The 19322-nt window shown below is 37.9% G+C and overlaps 1 protein-coding gene and 1 pseudogene across 7 annotated transcripts in view; both read left to right on the top strand.

Annotated features, from left to right (window-relative positions):
- TBC1D8B (TBC1 domain family member 8B) overlaps positions 1 to 19322 on the top strand; it is an 86023-nt gene that overhangs the window by 53967 nt on the left and 12734 nt on the right. For all 7 annotated transcript variants that reach the window (XR_016391300.1, XM_022566412.2, XM_089904231.1 and 4 more), the window contains 4 exons: positions 13529 to 13646; positions 14587 to 14872; positions 15824 to 15953; positions 16486 to 16584. Coding sequence is in view for 6 of the 7 variants with exons in the window: in XM_022566412.2 (XP_022422120.1) it covers positions 13529 to 13646; positions 14587 to 14872; positions 15824 to 15953; positions 16486 to 16584 (633 nt within the window). In the remaining variant the exon portion in view is untranslated. The remainder of the gene's footprint in view (positions 1 to 13528; positions 13647 to 14586; positions 14873 to 15823; positions 15954 to 16485; positions 16585 to 19322) is intronic.
- On the top strand, positions 737 to 13502 carry LOC149744210 (cytochrome c pseudogene; annotated as a pseudogene).

Raw genomic sequence — 19322 nt, 5'->3', positions numbered from 1 at the left:
GACCTCTCACTGTCGCGGCCTCTCTTGTTGCAGAGCACAGGCTGCAAACGCGCAGGCTCAGTAGTTGTGGCTCATGAGCCTAGTTGCTCTGCGGCATGTGGGATCCTCCCAGACCAGGGCTCGAACCCGTGTCCCCTGCATTAGCAGGCAGACTCTCAACCCCTGCGCCACCAGGGAAGCCCTAGGGTTTATTTCTTGACTCACAATTCTATTCTATTGACTTATGTTTCTGTTCTCATGCCAGTATCACACTGTCTTTTTTACTACAGCTGTGTAGTAAGTTTTGAAATTGGGAACTGTGAGTCCTTTAACATTTTTTTTTCCAAAATTGTTTTGGCTTTTTAGGTCTCTTGCATTTCCATATGAATTTTAGGATCTGTTGTCAATTTCTGGATAAAGAAGAAAAATCCAGCTGGAATTTTCTTAGTCATTGCATTGAATCTGTAGATCAACTTGGGGGATATTGTATATTAACAATATTAAATCTTCTAATACATGAACACAGGATGTTTTTCTTTTCCATTTATTTAATTCTTTTAAAATTTCATTCAAGGTTGTTTCATAGTTCCCTATGTGCAAGACTTTACTTCCTTTGTTAATTTTATTTCTAAGTTTTTTATTCTTTTTGACATTACAGTAAACGGAATTGTTTTCTTGATTTTATTTTTGGATTGCTCAATGCCAGTATATAGAAATACAATTGATTTTTGTATATATTGATCTTGTATCCGCAATCTTGCTAAGCTTATTAGTTCTAGTAGATTTTTTTTGTGGATTCCTTATTTAGAATTTTCTATATACAAGATCATGGAATCTGAATAGTGATATTTTTTACTTCTTCCATTCCAACCTGGATGCCTTTTTTTCCTCTTTTTCTTGCCTGATTGACCTGGCTATAACCTTCAGTACAGTGTTGAAGAGAAGTGGTTAGAATGCATATTCTTGTCTTGTTATTTACCTTAAGGGGAAGCAATCAGTCTTTCATCATTAAGTATGAGGTTAACTGTGGGCGTTTTATAGATTCTTTTTATCATGTTGAGGAAGTTCCCTTATATTGCTAGTTTGTTGAGTGTTTTTATCATGAAAGGGTGGTGGATTTTGTTAAGTAATTTTTCTGTGTCTATTGAGATAATCATGTGATTTTTTCCCTTTATTTTAGTAATATCATTGTTGACCTGAAACAAATAGACCACCAGATATTTCTTCAGCAAAGATGGATTTATTCAGGAGAGCAGAGAATTGCAATTTGGGGTCTACAGCCATGGCGAGCTATGGGCAAGTCCCCCAATGGCAAGGGGAGGAGAACACTTTTATAGAGAAGAAAAGGAAGTTGGAAGGGCTATAGTAAACTAAGAGTCCATGGCTTTTCATGGGCCTTGCCAGGAAAGAAGAGTCTTTTTTCTGCCTGTTGGTCTCTGCCGTAGTTGCAGGGTACAAGAGCGCCCCCTTCTGGTCTCCCAAATCTTTAATTGAGGTTTCCGTTTGTTAATTTTTTACATTGTGTATTACTTTTGCTGACTTTTTTTTTAGTTTATTAAAAGTGCATATTTATTGTAATAAATTTAGAACATAAAAATTACATAAAAGAAAAGAAAAATCATCTATAATCCCACTACCCAGAAATAACCACCACTAACATTTTTCAGTATTTCCTCTTAGTCTTTCCATGTAATTAAGTGTTCTTAAAAAGAACATAGTTCTTTCCTAAATTTCTCTATGGCACTCTGTTATACATCATAGTATATTTCATCAGTGGCTTGTTTGGGGACATTAAAATTGTATTCTTGTGAATTCCCTGGTTGTCCAGTGGTCAGGACTCCACACTTCCACTGCTGAGGGCCCGGGTTCAATCCCTGGTTGGAGAACTAAGATCCCACAAGCCACGTGTTGTGGCCAAAAAAAGAAAATTGTATTCTTTATTTTTGTTTTATGTTGTCTCATTTTGTTTTGTAAAACTACTCTTAACAAAACATCCTTGTGACTAAATCTTTACATACCTCCTTGTATTTTCCTTAGGACAATTTCTTGCAAGAATAATTGCTTTGTCCAAAAAAAAAATTCTTTCTTAGGCCTCTTATTAACATTTAAAAAATTGTGATAAAATATACATATTTTAATCACTTTATAAGTAAAAATGCAGTGGCATTAAGTACGTTTACAACATTGTGTAGCTATCACCACTGGCTATTTCTAGAACTTTTTCATCATCTCAAGCAAAAATTCTCTACCCATAAAGCAACTCCCCATTCCTCTTCTCCCAGGCCCTGTTAATCTCTACTCTACCTATTATCTCTATGAATTTGCCTATTACAGGTACCTAATTTAAGTGGAATCATATAATATTTGTCCTTTTTGTGTCTTGGTTTTTTTTTCTAACATCTTTATTGGAGTATAGTTACTTTACAATGTTGTGTTAGTTTCTGCCATATAACAAAGTGAATCAGCTGTATGTACATGTATATCCCCATATCCCCTCCCCCTTGCATCTCTATCTCACCCCTCTAGGTGGTCACAAAGCCCCTAGCTGATCTCCCTGTACTATGCAGCTGCTTCCCACTAGCTATCTATTTTACATTTGGTAGTGTATATATGTAATGCTACTCTCTCACTTTGTCCCAGCTTACCCTTCCCCCTCACTGTGTCCTCAAGTCTGTTCTCTAAATCGGGGTCTTTATTCCTGTCCTGCCCCTAGGTTCATCAGAACTGTTTTTTTCGTTTGTTTTTTTTTTTAGATTCCATATATATGTGTTAGCATACAGTATTTGTTTTTCTCTTTCTGCCTTACTTCACTCTGCATGACAGACTCTAGGTCCATCCACGTCACTACAAAAAACTCGATTTTGTTTCTTTTTATGGCTGAGTAATATTCCCTTATATATATGTGCCACATATTCTTTATCCATTCATCTGTTGATGGACACTTAAGTTGCTTCCATGTCCTGGCTATTGTAAATAGTGCTGAAGTGAACATTGTGGTACATGACTCTTTGTGAATTATGGTTTTCTCAGGGTATATGCCCAGTAGTGAGATAGCTGGGTCATTTGGTAGTTCTATTTTTAGTTTTTTAAGGAACCTCCATATTGTTCTCCATAGTGGCTGTATTAATTTACATTCCCACCAACAGTGTGAGAGGGTTCCCTTTTTACCACACCCTCGCTAGCATTTATTGTTTGTAGATTTTTTTGATGATGGCCACTCTGACTGGTGTGAGGTGATACCTCATTGTAGTTTTGATTTGCATTTCTCTAATGATTAGTGATGTTGAGCATCCTTTCATCTGTTTGTTGGCAATCTGTGTATCTTCTTTGGAGAAATGTCTATTTAGGTCTTCTGCTCATTATTGGATTGGGTTGTTTGTTTTTTTGATATTGAGCTGCATGAGCTACTTGTATATTTTGGAGATTAATCCTTCTCAGTTGCTTCGTTTGCAAATATTTTCTCCCATTCTGAGGGTTGTCTTTTCGTCTTGTTTATGGTTTCCTTTGCTGTGCAAAAGCTTTTAAGTTTCATTAGGTCCCGTTTGTTTATTTTTTTTTAATTTCTCTAGGAGGTGCGTCAAAAAGGATCTTGCTGCGATTTATGTCATAGAATGTTCTGCCTATGTTTTCCTCTAAGTTTTATAGTGTCTGGCCTTACATTTAGGTCTTTAATCTATTTTGAGTTTTTTTTTCTTTGTGTGTATGGTTTTAGGGAATGTTCTAATTTCATTCTTTTACTTGTAGCTGTCCAGTTTTCCCAGCACAACTTATTGAAGAGACTGTCTTTTCTCCATTGTATATCCTTGCCTCTTTTGTCATAGATTAGTTGACCATAGATGTGTGGGTTTATCTCTGAGCTTTCTATCCTGTTCCATTGATCTATATTTCTGTTTTTGTGCCAGTACCATATTGTCTTGATCACTGTAGCTTTGTAGTATAGTCTGAAGTCAAGGAGCCTGATTCCTCCTGCTCCGTTTTTCGTTCTCAAGATTGCTTTGGCTAGTTGGGGTCTTTTGTGTTTCCATACAAATTGTGAAATTGTTTTTCTAGTTCTGTGAAAAGTGCCATTGGTGGTTTGATAGAGATTGCATTGAATCTGTAGATTGCTTTGGGTAGTATAGTCATTTTCACCATATTGATTATTCCAATCCAGGAACATGGTATATCTCTCTATCTGTTTGTATCATCTTTAATTTCTTTCATCAGTGTCTTATAGTTTTCTGCATGTAGGTCTTTTGTCTCCTTAGGTAGGTTTCTTCCTAGGTATTTTTTTCTTTTTGTTGCAATGGTGAATGGGAGTGTTTCCTTAATTTCTCTTTCTGGTCTTTCGTTGTTAGTGTATAGGAGGAATGCAAGAGATTTCTGTGCATTAATTTTGTATCCCGCAACTTTACCAAATTCATTGATTAGCTCTAGTAGTTTTCTGGTAGCATCTTGAGGATTCACTATGTATAGTATCATGTCATCTGCAAACAGTGACAGTTTTACTTCTTTTCCGATTTGGATTCCTTTTATTTTTCTTCTCTGATTTCTGTGGCTAAAACTTCCAAAACTATTTTGAATAATAGTGGTGAGAGTGGGAAGCCTTGTCTTTTTCCTGATCTTAGTGGAAATGATTTCACTTTTTCACCATTGAGAATGATGTTGGCTGTGGATTTGTCATATATGGCCTTTATTATGTTGAGGTAAGTTCCCTCTATGCCTACTTTCTGGAGGGTTTTTATCATAAATTGGTGTTGAATTTTGTCAAAAGCTTTTTCTGCATCTATTGAGATGATCATATGGTTTTTATCCTTCAGTTTGTTAATATGATGTATCACATTGATAGATTTGCATATATTGAAGAATCCTTGCATTCCTGGGATAAACCCCACTTGCTCATGGTGTATGATCCTTTTAGTGTTCTGTTGGATTCTGTTTACTAGTATTTTGTTGAGGATTTTTGCATCTATATTCATCAGTGATATTGGCCTGTAGTTTTTCTTTTTCTTGACATCTTTGTCTGGTTTTGGTATCAGGGTGATGGTGGCCTCATAGAATGAGTTTGGGAGTGTTCCTCCCTCTGCTATATTTTGGAAGAGTTTGAGAAAGATAGGTGTTAGCTCTACTGTAAATGTTTGATAGAATATGCCTGTGAATCCATCTGGTCCTGGGCTTTTGTTTGTTGGAAGATTTTTAATCACAGTTTCAATTTCAGTGCTTGTGATTGGTCTGTTTATATTTTCTATTTCTTCCTGGTTCAGTCTCGGAAGGTTGTGCTTTTCTAAGAATTTGTCCATTTCTTCCAGGTTGTCCACTTTATTGGCATATAGTTGCTTGTAGTAATCTCTCATGATCCTTTGTATTTCTGCAGGGTCAGTTGTTACTTCTCCTTTTTCATTTCTATTTCTGTTGATTTGAGTGTTTTCCCTTTTTTCTTGATGACTCTGGCTAATGGTTTATCAATTTTGTTTATCTTCTCAAAGAACCAGCTTTGTTTTTTGTTTTTTTGTGTTTTTTTTTGCTTTTGCTGTACGCGGGCCTCTCACTGTTGTGGCCTCTCCTGTTGTGGAGCACAGGCTCCGGACATGCAGGCTCAGCAGCCATGGCTCACGGGCCCAGCCACTCCGCGGCATATGGGATCCTCCCGGACCAGGGCACGAACCCGTGTCCCCTGCATTGGCAGGTGGACCCTCAACCACTGTGCCACCAGGGAAGCCCCAGCTTTAAGTTTTATTGATCTTTGCTATTGTGTCCTTCATTTCTTTTTCATTTATTTCTCATCTGATTTTTATGATTTCTTTCCTTCTGCTAACTTTGGGGGTTTTTTTTGTTCTTCTTACTCTAATTGAGATTTTTCTTATTTCTTGAGGTAGGACTGTATTGCTATAAACTTCCCTCTTAGAAGTGCTTTTGCTGCATCCCATAGGTTTTCGGTCATTGTGTTTTCACCGTCATTTGTTTTTAGGTATTTTTTGATTTCCTCTTTGATTTTTTCAGTGATCTCTTGGTTATTTAGTAGTGTATTGTTTAGCTTCCATGTGTTTGTATTTTTTTACAGTTTTTTCCATGTAATTGATATCTAGTCTCATAGCGTTGTGGTCGGAAAATATACTTGATACGATTTCAATTTTCTTGAATTTACCAAGACTTGATTTTGTGACTCAAGATATGACCTATCTTGGAGAATGTGCCATGAGCACTTGAGAAGAAAGTGTATTCTGTTGTTTTTAGATGGAATGTCCTATAAATATCAATTAAGTCCATCTTGTTTAATGTATCATTTAAAGCTTGTGCTTATTTATTTTCATTTTTGATGATCTGTCTATTGGTGAAAGTGGGGCGTTGAAGTCCCCTACTATTACTGTGTTACTGTCAATTTCCCCTTTTATGGCTGTTAGCATTTGCCTTATGTATTGAGGTGCTCCTACGTTGGGTGCGTAAATATTTACAATTGTTCTGTCTTCTTCTTGGATTGATCCCTTGATCATTATGTAGTGTCCTTCTTTGTCTCTTGTAATAGTCTTTATTTTAAAGTCTATTTTGCCTGATATGAGAATTGCTACTCCAGCTTTCTTTTGATTTTTATTTGCATGGAATATCTTTTTCCATCCCCTCACTTTCAGTCTGTATGTGTCGCTACATCTGAAGTGGGTCTCTTGTAGACAGCATATATATGGGTCTTGTTTTTGTATCCATTCAGCCAGTCTATGTTTTTTGGTTGGAGCATTTAATCCATTTACATTTAAGGTAATTATCGATATGTATGTTTCTGTTACCATTTTCTTAATTGTTTTGGGTTTTTTATTGTAGGTCTTTTTCTTCTCTTTTGTTTCCTGCCTAGAGAAGTTCCTTTTGCATTTGTTGTAAAGCTTGTTTGGTGGTGCTGAATTCTCTTAGCTTTTGCTTGTCTGTGCACTTAGTATGATTTAGGGAGCCTCCCTCCTAATGGGGGGGTTGTGTTCCTGTCTTGCTGGTTGTTTGGCGTGGGGCGTCCAGCACTAGAGCTTGCTGCCCGTTGGGTGGAGCTGGGTCTAAGCATTGAGACAGAGATCTCTGGGAGAGCTCTCGCCAGTTGATGTTAGGCGTGTCCAGGAGGCCTCTGGTGGTCTGATGTCCTGAACTCGGCTCTCCCACCTCAGGGGCTCAGGCCTGTCAGCTGGCCGGAACATCAAGACCCTGTCAGCCACATGGCTCTGAAGAGAAGGGAGGAAAAAAAGAGAGCAATAAAATAAAAGAAAGTTATTAAAATAAAAACATCTTTAAAAATATTATTAAAATTTAAAAAATTAAAAAGTAATAAAAAGAAAGAGAAGAGAGCACCCAAACCAATGAACAAATCCACCAATGATAACAAGTGCTAAAAACTATACTAAGATAAACATAAAAATCAAACTAGTCAGTCACATACAGCAAACCCCAAGTCTACAGTTGCTCCCAAAGTCCACCTCCTCAATTTGGGATGATTCGTTGTCTATTCAGGTATTCCACAGATGCAGGGTATATCAAGTTGATTGTGGAGATTTAATCCGCTGCTCCTGAGGCTGCTGGGAGAGGTTTCCCTTTCTCTTCTTTGTTCTCACAACTCCCAGGGGTTCAGCTTTGGATTTGGCCCCGCCTCAGCGTGTAGGTCGCCAGAGGGCGTCTGTTCTTTGCCAAGACAGGACGGGGTTAAAGGAGCAGCTGATGCAGGGGCTCTGGCTCAGTCAGGCCAGGGGGAGGGAGGGGTACGGAATGCGGGGCGAGCCTGTGGCGGCAGAGGCCGGTGTGTGTTCTCTTGGGGAAGTTGTCCCTGGATCACGGGACCCTGGCAGTGGCGGGCTGCACAGGCTCTTGGGAGGGCAGGTGTGGAGAGTGGCCTGTGCTTGCACACAGGATTCTTGGTGGCTGCAGCAGCAACCTTAGCATTTCATGCCCGTCTCTGGTGTCTGCACTGATAGCTGCGGCTCGCGCCCATCTCTGAAGCTCATTTAGGTGGTGCTCTGAATCTCCTCTCCTCGCGCACCCCAAAACAATGGTCTCTTGCCTGTTCGGCAGCTCCAGACTTTTCCCCAGACTCCCTCCCGGCTAGCCGTGGTGCACTAACCGCTTCAGGCTGTGTTCACGCCGCCAACCCCAGTCCTCTCCCTGGGATCTGACCTCCAAAACCTGAGCCTCAGCTCCCAGCCCCCACCTGCCCCGGTGGTTGAGCAGACAAGCCTCTCAGGCTGGTGAGTGCTGGTCGGCACCGGTCCTCTGTGCAGGAATCTCTCTGCTTTGCCCTCTGCTCCCCTGTTGCTGCGCTCTCCTCCGTGGCTCTGAAGCTTCCCCCACCCCAACCCCATTTCCACCAGTGAAGGGGCTTCCTAGTGTGTGGAAACTTTTCCTCCTTCACAGCTCCCTCCCAGAGGTGCAAGTTCCATCCCTATTTTTTTTTTTTTTTTTTGCGGTACTCGGGCCTCTCACTGATGTGGCCTCTCCCGTTGTGGAGCACAGGCTCTGGACGTGCAGGCCTAGCAGCCATGGCTCACGGGCCTATCCGCTCCGCAGCATGTGGGATCTTCCCGGACTGGGGCACGAACCCGTGTCCCCTGCATCGGCAGGCGGACTCTCAACCACTGTGCCACAAGGCAAGCCCCATCCCTATTCTTTTGTCTCTGTTTTTTCTTTTGCCCTACCCAGGTTCGTGGGGAGTTTCTTGCCTTTTGGGAAGTCTGAGGTCTTCTGCCAGCATTCAGTAGGTGTTCTGTAGGAGTTGTTCCACATGTAGATGTATTTTTGATGTATTTGTAGGGAGGAAGGTGATCTCCACGTCTTACTCCTCCGCCATCTTGAAGGTCCTCCCCTTGTGGACTTTCATGTTTTACCACTCTTGTATCCCCAGGATAAATCTTACTGGGTCATGATGTGTAATCCTTTTTATATGTTAGTTCAGTTTTCTAGTATTTTGTTTGGGATTTTTGCATTTATATTCATAAAATGTATTGATAATAGTTTTCTTTTGATGTCTTTGTCTGGTTTTAGTGTCAGGGTGTCAAAGAATGAGCTAGGTAGTGTTTCTTCCACACCTATTTTTTGAAGAGTTAATGAAGGATTGGTGTTAATTCTTCTTTAAATTGTGGTAGAATTGGCCAGTGAAGCCATCTGTTTCTAGAGTTTTCTTTGAAGAAAGTTTTTTCATTATTAATTCAGTCTCTTTACTTATAATAAGTCTGTTCAGATTTTTCTGTTTCTTCTTGAGTTGGTCTTGGTGGTTTTTCTAGGAAATTGTCCATTTTATCTAGGTTGTCTAATTTGTTAGCATATAGTTGTTCATCATATTCCCTTATAATCCTTTTTATTTTTGTTAAGGTTGGTAGTAATATTCTCTATTTCCTGATTTTAATTTGAGTCTCTCTCTCTTTCTCTCTCTCTTTGTCTCTCTGTATCTTTCTGTTTTTTGTCTTTTTGGTTAGACTACCTACATGTGTTTCAGGTTTTTTAATCTTTTCAAAGAACCAACTTTCGGTTTTGTTGAGTTTTCCTTATTTTTCTTCTATTCTCTATCACTTCCTGTTTGTGCAGAGCCTCAAGATTAGCCAGAGGTAAGAGCTTAGGGCTTTTTCTGTTCTATCATGAACATGTATACAGCTCTGGGCAGGCATGAAGCCATATCATGCACTTTGCCTTCTAGATTCCCAGGAATAAGTTAGAGCGTTCCAAAGCCCCTTTTGGATATCCCATTCCCCAGCTTTTTATTTTAACCCTTTATTAGCCTATTGTTTGGCCCAGTTGTTATCCACTGCCTAGGCAGATGCATGTTCAACAACTGCTTCTGATTTTTTCAAGGAACATTTTTTCAAGGAAAGGCTGTTTGCCTTGGGTGAGCTCTGTGTCAGGTCAAATAAAGACAGCCTTATGAGTGCGGTTTTCCAGGGAATGACCAGACGGGTCAAATAATGACAGATCTCTGGGAATGGGACTGTGAAGGCACTCCAGCCCCATTCTGTTTCCTCCCATGGCTGCTAGGTGCTGCTTTTCACCATGATTGCTGAGTGTTGGTTTTTTAGGCTTTTGTAAAGCTGAGGAGGAATGGGACTTGGACGATTTAAAATGCCACAGAGCTCACTGTTTTTGCTGAGATTCAACCATTTCATTAAGTAAAGGCTTCCTGAATTGCTGTAAGCTTTTGGTGCATTTTCAGAGTTCTGAAAAATTGATTTTGATGATTTTTGCTAGTGTTCTTGTTGCTTTTATAGAGGAAAGCATTTTCGGAGAGCCTTGCTCTGCCATTTTCACTGATGCTTCTCCCATTATGGCTTCTTGAACAGGAAAGTGATGGAGTAAAAACTGAACTTGAAGTCAAATATTGTACCAGATCTGACAAAGGATTGACATACTTAATATACAAACCTATAAGAAAAGTGTTGAATTATAAAAATGAACAATGGGGGCTTCCCTGGTGGCGCAGTGGTTGAGAGTCCACCTGCCGATTCAGGGGATGCGGGTTCATGCCCCGGTCTGGGGGGATCCCACATGCCGTGGAGCGGCTGGGCCCGTCAGCCATGGCCGCTGAGCCTGTGCGTCCGGAGCCTGTGCTCCGCAACAAGAGAGGCCACGACAGTGAGAGGCCCGTGTACCGCAAAAAAAAAAAGAACAATGGACATGAAAAGATGAATCACAGAAAAAAATACAGATTGATAATAAAGTTTAGAAAAGGAAGTTCAATATCAAAGAAACTCAAATTCAAACCATGAGATACCATTTTCACTATCAAATCAGCAAAAGCAATTTTAGTTATTACAATTCTTAGTATTGGCAAAGGAGCAGTGAAGTAAACATTCAAATGCTATAGGTCAGAAAAACAAATTGGTACAGTCAATTTCTGGAATACAATTTGGCAGTAATATCAAGTCGTTTAATAATAATATTCAGGGGAACCTCTTAGTTGTGCACGGAGAAAGAACGATTTAAAAATGGGTGATGTTGAGAAGGGCAAGAAGATTTTTGTTCAGAAGTGTGCTCAGTGCCATACTGTGGAAAAGGGAGGCAAGCACAAGACTGGGCCAAATCTCCATGGTGTGTTTGGGTGAAAGACAGGTCAGACTTTCAGATTCTCCTACACAGATGCCAACAAGAACAAAGGCATCACCTGGGGAGAGGAGATGCTGATGGAGTATTTGGGGAATCCCAAGAAGTACATCCCTGGAACAAAAATGATCTTCACTGGGTTTAAGAAGAGGGGAGAAAGGGCAGACTTGATAGCTTATCTCAAAACAGCTACTAATGAGTAGTAGTTGGCCACTGCCATATTTATTATGAAACAAATGTCTCATGATTTTTTATGTGTACCATATTTAAATTGATCTCATACGCTGCAATTCAGATCATGAATGGCTGAGGTAATATTTCTGTCCTGATTTAAATAAGATTGGTTTGTGGCTAAAAGAATATGATCAGCTTGGACTTCCCTGGAGGCTTGGGAGGCAGAATCTGCCTGCCAAGGCAGGGGACACGGGTTCGAGCCCTGATCCGGGAAGATCCCACATGCCACGGAGCAGCTAAGCCCATGCGCCACAACTACTGAGCCTGCTCTCTAGAGCCCGCAAGCCACAACTACTGAGCCCGTGCGCCTAGAGCCCGTGCTCCGCAGCAAGAGAAGCCACCGCAATGAGAAACTTGCGCACCGTGATGAAGAGTAGCCTCCGCTCGCCACAACCAGAAGAAGCCTGCACGCAGCAACGAAGACGCAACACAGCCAAAAATAAATAAATAAATAAAAATTTAAAAATAAATAAATTGCTGTTAAAAAAAATATATATATATATGCACCTAAATGGCATGTTGATTATTTAAAAAAAAAGAATATGGTCAGCTTTTTGAATTTTGATAGTGATTCCAGTTCAACAAGTACTATCACTCTTTTCCCCTTCTAAAGAGATGATTAAACTTGAATAAGAAATGTTAAACTTTTCAGGCATATAGTGAATGCCTTCTCAAACCCTATAGGAGATTGGTTTTATATTTAGATTTATATAACTGTTTATATTAATATATTTAAATATTGAGAAGATCTCTTCACTGTCTCATAGAACAGCAAGATTTACCTGTGTTTCAAGTTGTGTTCATTCGCCTGTTAAGGCAAGGGCTGAAGATACACTGGCAATGTCCACTTTCTCTTTTTGGTCTTAACTATGCCAATTTAATTAAAATTCTCTATCTATCTAAAATATTGCCTTTTACTTAATGAAAGGCATTTTAGTGTGGTTTATGTATAGCATCAAATAGAGAATATTTAGTACTTCTTACACACATACCACATAAATAATAATATTCATTGACCAAATAATTTAATTTCTATGTATCTTTACTGAGAAAATAGTAAACCACTTGGATGAAGATTTATATACAGAGATATTCATTGCATTGTTATATATAATAGTGAAGAGTTGAAATCAACCTAAATGTTCAATAATAGAATAGCTAAATAATTTATAGTATATTCAACTTAATAGATTTTTTACAGTCATTAAAAATACTGTTTTAGAAGACTTACTTAATGGCATTGAAAATGTATAATATAATGTTAAGTGAAAAATCAAACTTTAATATGCAGTTTGGTCTAAATTTTAGAAGGGGAAAAAGGAAGGAAACACAAACACAAAAAAAGTACATCAACTTGTTAATGGTGGTGATCTCTAGGTAGGTAAGATACAGGAGATTTAATTTTCTTCACACCTTTCCATTCTTCCCAGATTCTATACATTATGGGTTTATTAACTTTATAATAAGGGCTGTGGCCAAATGTTATATAAAAGTAGTGATCTGACATTTGTATGGAAGATAGATTAGAAGAAGGAGAAAGTTAGGGTGGTAGTGGGAATGGAGAGGATAAAGAAAATCTAAAAGTCATTTTAGGAATTCCCTGGCAGTCCAGTGGTTAGGGCTCTGCGCTCCCACTGCAGGGGGCACAGGTTCAATCCCTGGTCGGGGAACTAAGATCCTGCATGCTGCGTGGTGCAGCCAAATAAATAAATAAATAAAAATAAAAATAAAAAAACATTTTATAAGAAGAAACTCTAGGATGTGAAGACAAATTGGATGTGGCAGATAAAGGGTTTCTAGCGTGATCAAAATTAAGGTAGCAAAGAAGAGAATCCTATTTAATAGAGGAAAGATTTAGTTTTAGACACAATTGAGGATGATTGACATCTAAGGGATGTTCTCCTGTAGGTAGTTGAAAATACAGATGAAGTTTGTTTCTCCAATGTTAGTATGTCCTTGAAAGTATGTAGTTTTTTTTTTAAGACTTGGCAATAATTAATATTTTTTAACTCATTGAAATTAGTCTAAATTTAGAGAGGTTTTGCTTATTGTATGCTATGTTCGTGATATTATTGCTTCATTTTCCTTGAATGTACCGTGTAAAATAACTGATTAGCAAACGTTAGTGTGACTTCACCTTGTTTTGCTTTGGACTGGCTCAGAGTTCTCATGTTTCCATTATGATTACTCTCATAGTTGTTGTTGTTGCTGAAAATTACTATGTTTGAATAAGAAATGTAATTATTACCCCAACAATATTTATTTTTTATTTTTCTATGAATTTTAGGCAATGAACATTTTGACTTCAGTATTGCTTCTGTATGCAAAAGAGGAAGAAGCTTTTTGGCTTCTGGTTGCTGTATGTGAACGAATGTTACCTGATTATTTTAATCGTCGAATCATTGGTAAAAAACAAAACACATATACATATGCGAACACATATTTCTTTTCTAAACAATTTATAGGCCTCTTGTCTATCCAGTTACCTATCAAATGGAAGAACTGATAATTAAGTTGCAAAATATACAAAATGCAAGCAATATCAAATGTCACATTCACTGACATGCTCAAGAGAAGAGCTTTTTGCGCTGAACATATGATTGGAAAAACGTATTATTTAATACGTTGCTTTTTAAAAATAAAGTGCCTGGTCTGTTTCCATATAAAATAGAAGTTTTAAGTTTACTATCTCTGTATTGCTAAAACAGTGGTAATCTGAAGCATCTGGAGCTACTGGAAAAATTTTAATAGTCTCTTTATGTGAGAGAGATTTAAATCAGCTTAAAATCTCCACATTTTTATGAATTGTATAGATATATTCAAGCTTTGAAAGAAGGATCAAGTTCTTAGTTTGTTACTTATATAATATTTTCTTCAGTCATCAAATATTTGTAGATCCATGATCCCCTACCTTAAAACCATAGGTGGTCTCCTTTGTACCCTCATAAGCCTTTGGTGTCATGGCTAGGTCGTTGACTGTATTGTCTTGTGTTATAATTATTTGTCTATTTATTGCAAGTTCTATTAGAGATTAAACGCTTTGAAGATGAGACCATTTAATTAATTGATGTATCTCTTATAGTACCTATTACAGGTTTCTGCACATAATAAAGATTCCATAGATAACTGTTCCAATGAATATGAATTGAGTTTCTCAAGTGCTTCTTGATGCATGATACTGCTAGCAGATAAAGAGATGCATGAAATATAGAAAAGGCACTGAAGAAGTTCATAATTTAAGGAAGAGAAATGAGATATATCAGCCTACTAATAGAAGTGGGAAGGTATTGGAAACAAGTCCTTTTGAAAGGTGTTCATTTTAAAATTTCTTTTTATGTTCTCCAGGTGCCTTGGTGGATCAGGCAGTCTTTGAAGAACTTATCAGAGATCACCTTCCCCAGCTGACTGAACATATGACTGATATGACATTCTTTTCCTCAGTTTCTCTCTCATGGTTCCTCACACTTTTTATTAGTGTGCTACCTATTGAAAGTGCAGTGAATGTGGTGGACTGTTTCTTCTATGATGGAATAAAGGCCATTTTACAACTGGGATTGGCAATACTTGACTATAATTTAGACAAACTTCTGGCATGTAAAGATGATGCTGAAGCTGTGACAGCTTTAAACAGGTACTGTGAGAATCATAACATTTAAATCTGGAGAGCCCCTTAGAGCTTATGTTGTTCAAACCCCTTATTTTATAGATGAGGAAACTGAGCCCTAGAAACTTTAAATAATTTGCCCAAAGTCACAAAGCTGGTTGAATGAAAACGCTAGGCCTAAAGTCCACTCCTCTGTTTCTAAATAGAATATAACAAAAGTAAGTCAGTCACTTTGAAGTAAACCACTAGGTTATATATACATTTACACTAACATCTAATATGGTTGATTTGGTATGCTGGGACTTTCATAGTCCCAGTTCGAGCTATAAAGTGTGTAAGAGTAATTTGAGGTGGGGGAGGTGGTTGATAATATTAAATGTCCAGTGGGGGGAAATTTTTCTGGTTTTCAAGTCGTTTCAATCAGGTAAGCTGAGCTTTATTTTCCTGGTGCCTTTTCTGTGAATTCTATTTTGTATTGAAACACATGTGTGGGATGTGTGCGTGTGTGTGTTTGTGTATACACAGTATATGTTAAATGAATGAATATATGAATATTTGGGTAACTTGTAATGGTGCATCAAATCCCATTTATGTACAGAATAAAGTATAAACACCTCACTCTGGTATTTAGAACTCTCAGTGTTAAGGCCTCAATGTATCTTTCTTAAATTATTTCTCCTCACGTGCCTCTACATACCGTATATTCCACCCTTACTGGGCCATGTGGTATTTTCTGAGAACTCTCTGAGCCTATCTGCTTCCCCATGCTCTCCTCCCCACCTCTGAAGTCATTTCATCACCATCCCATTTCCCACTCCCATGTCCTCATAATTCCCAACCATCTTCAAATTCTCCTCCCTCATAAGACTGTCTCTTGTCCTCTCGGTAGAAATTAATCTCGAACTAGGGAGAAATTAGCTGTCATTTTCTCTGTATTTTACTTCTACTGATTCTTGTATTACTGTCACTTTTGGATAGGTTCTTTGACAATGTCACTAATAAGGATAGCCCGTTGCCTTCAAGTGTGCAGCAGGGTTCAAATGTAAGTGATGAAAAAAGCAGTCATATTAGAGTGGATATTACAGATTTGATTAGAGAGTCAAATGAGGTAAGTTTTTCTTATACCATAAATATAATTACATAGCATATTTAAAATGATAGATACTATAGTTATATCTCTAGTGGTATATTAAGAGTAAGATAATAATACATGTAAAGATGTACTAATGTAAAATCTGACTTCACTTTAAAAATGAGTTCTATGAACTGTTCCTACGTTATATAGCTTCCTCTACTTCAGTTTGCTTTTCATTAAATGAAACTATTCACATAGTTTTACAAATAATGACCACTTTTAAATATCTATCGCTGCATAAAAAGGTGAAAAATATTCTCTTCTTAGAAACTAAGAATTTTACCAGTGTTCTTGTACTTAGTCTAGACCCATAGTAGATGGAATCCTCTCCTGTACAGAAAAACTGAAACGTGGGAGGTGAAAATTTGCATAATCACTGAACAAGTTGGGAAAATAGCTAGGAATAGAACCAAGGCCTCTGAGAATTGAATCTGATGAAATTCAATTGTAAGAAAAGTGGATATTTATTATGAATGAGTATCCACTGAAATCATATTTTTTGCAGAAATATGGGAATATTCGCTATGAAGATATATACAGCATGCGCTGTCGAAATAGGTTGTATGTGATACAGACCCTAGAGGAAACAACAAAGCAGAATGTGGTGAGTATCCACCCAATGGGGGAAAACCAATTGGAGTAACATTTTTTTCCTGAACTTCATTTAAAAATTATCATTTCATGTTAAGAAAATAAAATAACTATACATTTGAGCTAGATTCTTGCCACAGCTTAGCTTACTGTAAATTTTTTGAGAGGAAATAAGTGATTTTCTTCTGGTTGAAACATTGGTTTTCCAACATGTTTTGTGTTATGTGACCTTTAATATTGAATGCTATGATGTAGGCATTTAAGCATAACATATTTGTGATGTGCTTCATCAATAAGAACAGCTGACCTACATAGTACTCTAGGCTGCTAATATGTATTATTATCCTTGGATACCCAAGATAAAGTGAAAAAGGAATAAACAGTGTGTTTTAAGTACTCCTTTTTAGTATTTGGATGACTACATTAGAAGCTGTTAATATTGGTTGCTTCTGGTGAATGGGATTAATAGATTTCTGGTTGGAAGAGAGAGTGTTTTACTTTGCTGTATGAATCCTTCTGTGCTGTTTGAGCTTTTATCATGAGCATGTATTGTTTTTGTAAACCTACTTGCTTAAAGGTTAAGTCCTCAGAGATACAAATCTGGGAAAATTAACATTTCTGAATACATGCTCATTGTGAATAATTCAAACATTATAGAAATGTAAAAAAGTAGAAGTTTCCTACCCCAGGAGTAACCAACATTAAAATGATTTGGCATGTATCCTTCCAGATCTTTTTTCTAAATATCTATAGATATAAATGTGTATGTGGTGGGGGGAGGGGGACAATATAGCTTTTCAAATGAGATCATACCAGTTACTTTGTTCTGCAACTTTTTTCACTCAGAGCTATATCATGGTCATTGCATATTATTGCATACCTCGCTTTTCTTAATGCACTGAATAGTATACCACAGTATGGGTATGCTATACTTTACATAACTATTCCTTGTTGATGTGCATTTAGTAGGTCTCCCTCTCTCTCTCTTTCATTTTAATGTTTTTTCGCTTTTGCAAGTAATATGTTATCTAAACAACATGGGTTTGAACTGCACAGGTTCACCTACATGTGGATTGTTTTCAATAAACATGTACTACAGTACTACAAGATCCATGGTTGGTTGAATCTGCAGATGTGGAACCATGGATATGAAGGGCCAACTGTAAAGTATATGCAGATTTTTGACTGTGTGGAAGGTCAGCACCCTTAATCCCCGAGTTGTTCAAGGGTCAACTGTATATCTAATCTTACACATTTGTAAGAGTATTTAAACATTGACAGGTCCTGCTAAATTATCCTCTAAAAGATTTGTATCAAATTATAATCCCACCAACAGTGTGTAAGAATGCCTTTTTCCCCACACTCCCACTAGCGTCACATTTTAAAAATATTAGTGGTATTAATTCTTTGTCAATTATATTTGTGGCTAACATTTCCCCCAATCTTCTTGTTTCTTTAATTTTTATGGTGTATTATGATGTATTTCAGAGTATATAACTTTCAAAATTTTATGTAGTCAAATCTCTTTTTTTTAACATATTGTGTGGGTTTCATGTCAAACTTAGCAAGGCCTTCCCCATATAAAATTATATAATTTATAAACATACTTTCTCATATTGGCTTATAGTACTGGTATTGCTTTGTTTTTTTAAAATTAATTTATTTACTTATTTTTGGCTGTGTTGGGTGTTTGTTGCTGCGCGCGGGCTTTCTCTAGTTGCTTCGAGCAGGGGCTACTCTTTGTTGCAGTGCGTGGGCTTCTCACTGCAGTGGCTTCTCTTGTTGTGGAGCACGGGCTCTAGGCGCACGGGCTTCAGTAGTTGTGGCTTGCGGGCTTTAGGGCGCAGGCTCAGTAGTCGTGGCGCATGGGCTTAGTTGCTCTGCGGCATGTGGGATCTTCCCAGACCGGGGCTTGAACCTGTGTCCCCTGCATTGGCAGTCAGATTCCTAACCACTGTACCACCAGGGAAGCCCTGTTTTTTTTTTAACATTTAGATCTTGAATACACGTAAAGTATATATTTTGTTTATAGTGTGATATAGGACTCTAATGGTATTTTTTTCCAACTGAAATAGCCCATTATTTGAATACCATTTATTGAATACTCCATCGTTACTGTACTCTACTCTGCCTTTTTCATATGCTAATATGGGTTTATTTCTGTAGTTTCTTTTTTTTCTGTAACTGTTTCTTTTTTTTAAAATTTATTTTATTTATTTATTTATTTTTGGCTGCGTTGGCTCTTTGTTGTTGCATGCGGGCTTTCTCTAGTTGCGGTGAGTGGGGGCTACTCTTCCTTGTGGTGGGTGGGCTTCTCACTGCGGTGGCTTCTCTTGTTGCCGAGCACAGGCTCTAGGCACGTGGGCTTCAGTAGTTGTGTCACGCAGGCTCAGTAGTTGTGGCGCACGGGCTTAGTTGCTCCGTGGCATGTGGGATCTTCCCAGACCAGGGATCAAACCCATGTCCCCTGCCTTAGCAGGCGGATTCTTAACCACTGCGCCACCAGGGAAGCCCCACACTGTTTTAATTATTGTGGCTTTATAGTCCATTTTGAAATCTGGTAAGGCTTTTAATATTCCTTTTTAATATCCATTTTAATGATGTCTTTTTAAATGTCCTTTAGTAAGCATTTATTGTTTTCATCATATAGATCTTACACATTTCTTGTTGGGTTTGTCTACTCCTATATATTTTATGGTTTTGTTACTAATATTAATGAGATCTTTTTTCTTTACATTTTCTAATTTGTTT

Source organism: Delphinapterus leucas, chromosome X (genome assembly GCF_059928025.1).
Source record: "Delphinapterus leucas isolate spDelLeu-1000000601 "Yukka" chromosome X, BTC_Dleu_Yukka2, whole genome shotgun sequence".
Lineage (NCBI taxonomy): Eukaryota > Metazoa > Chordata > Mammalia > Artiodactyla > Monodontidae > Delphinapterus > Delphinapterus leucas.
The sequence above is the reverse complement of the archived record's forward strand: the minus strand, read 5'-3'. Positions and strand labels throughout refer to the sequence as shown.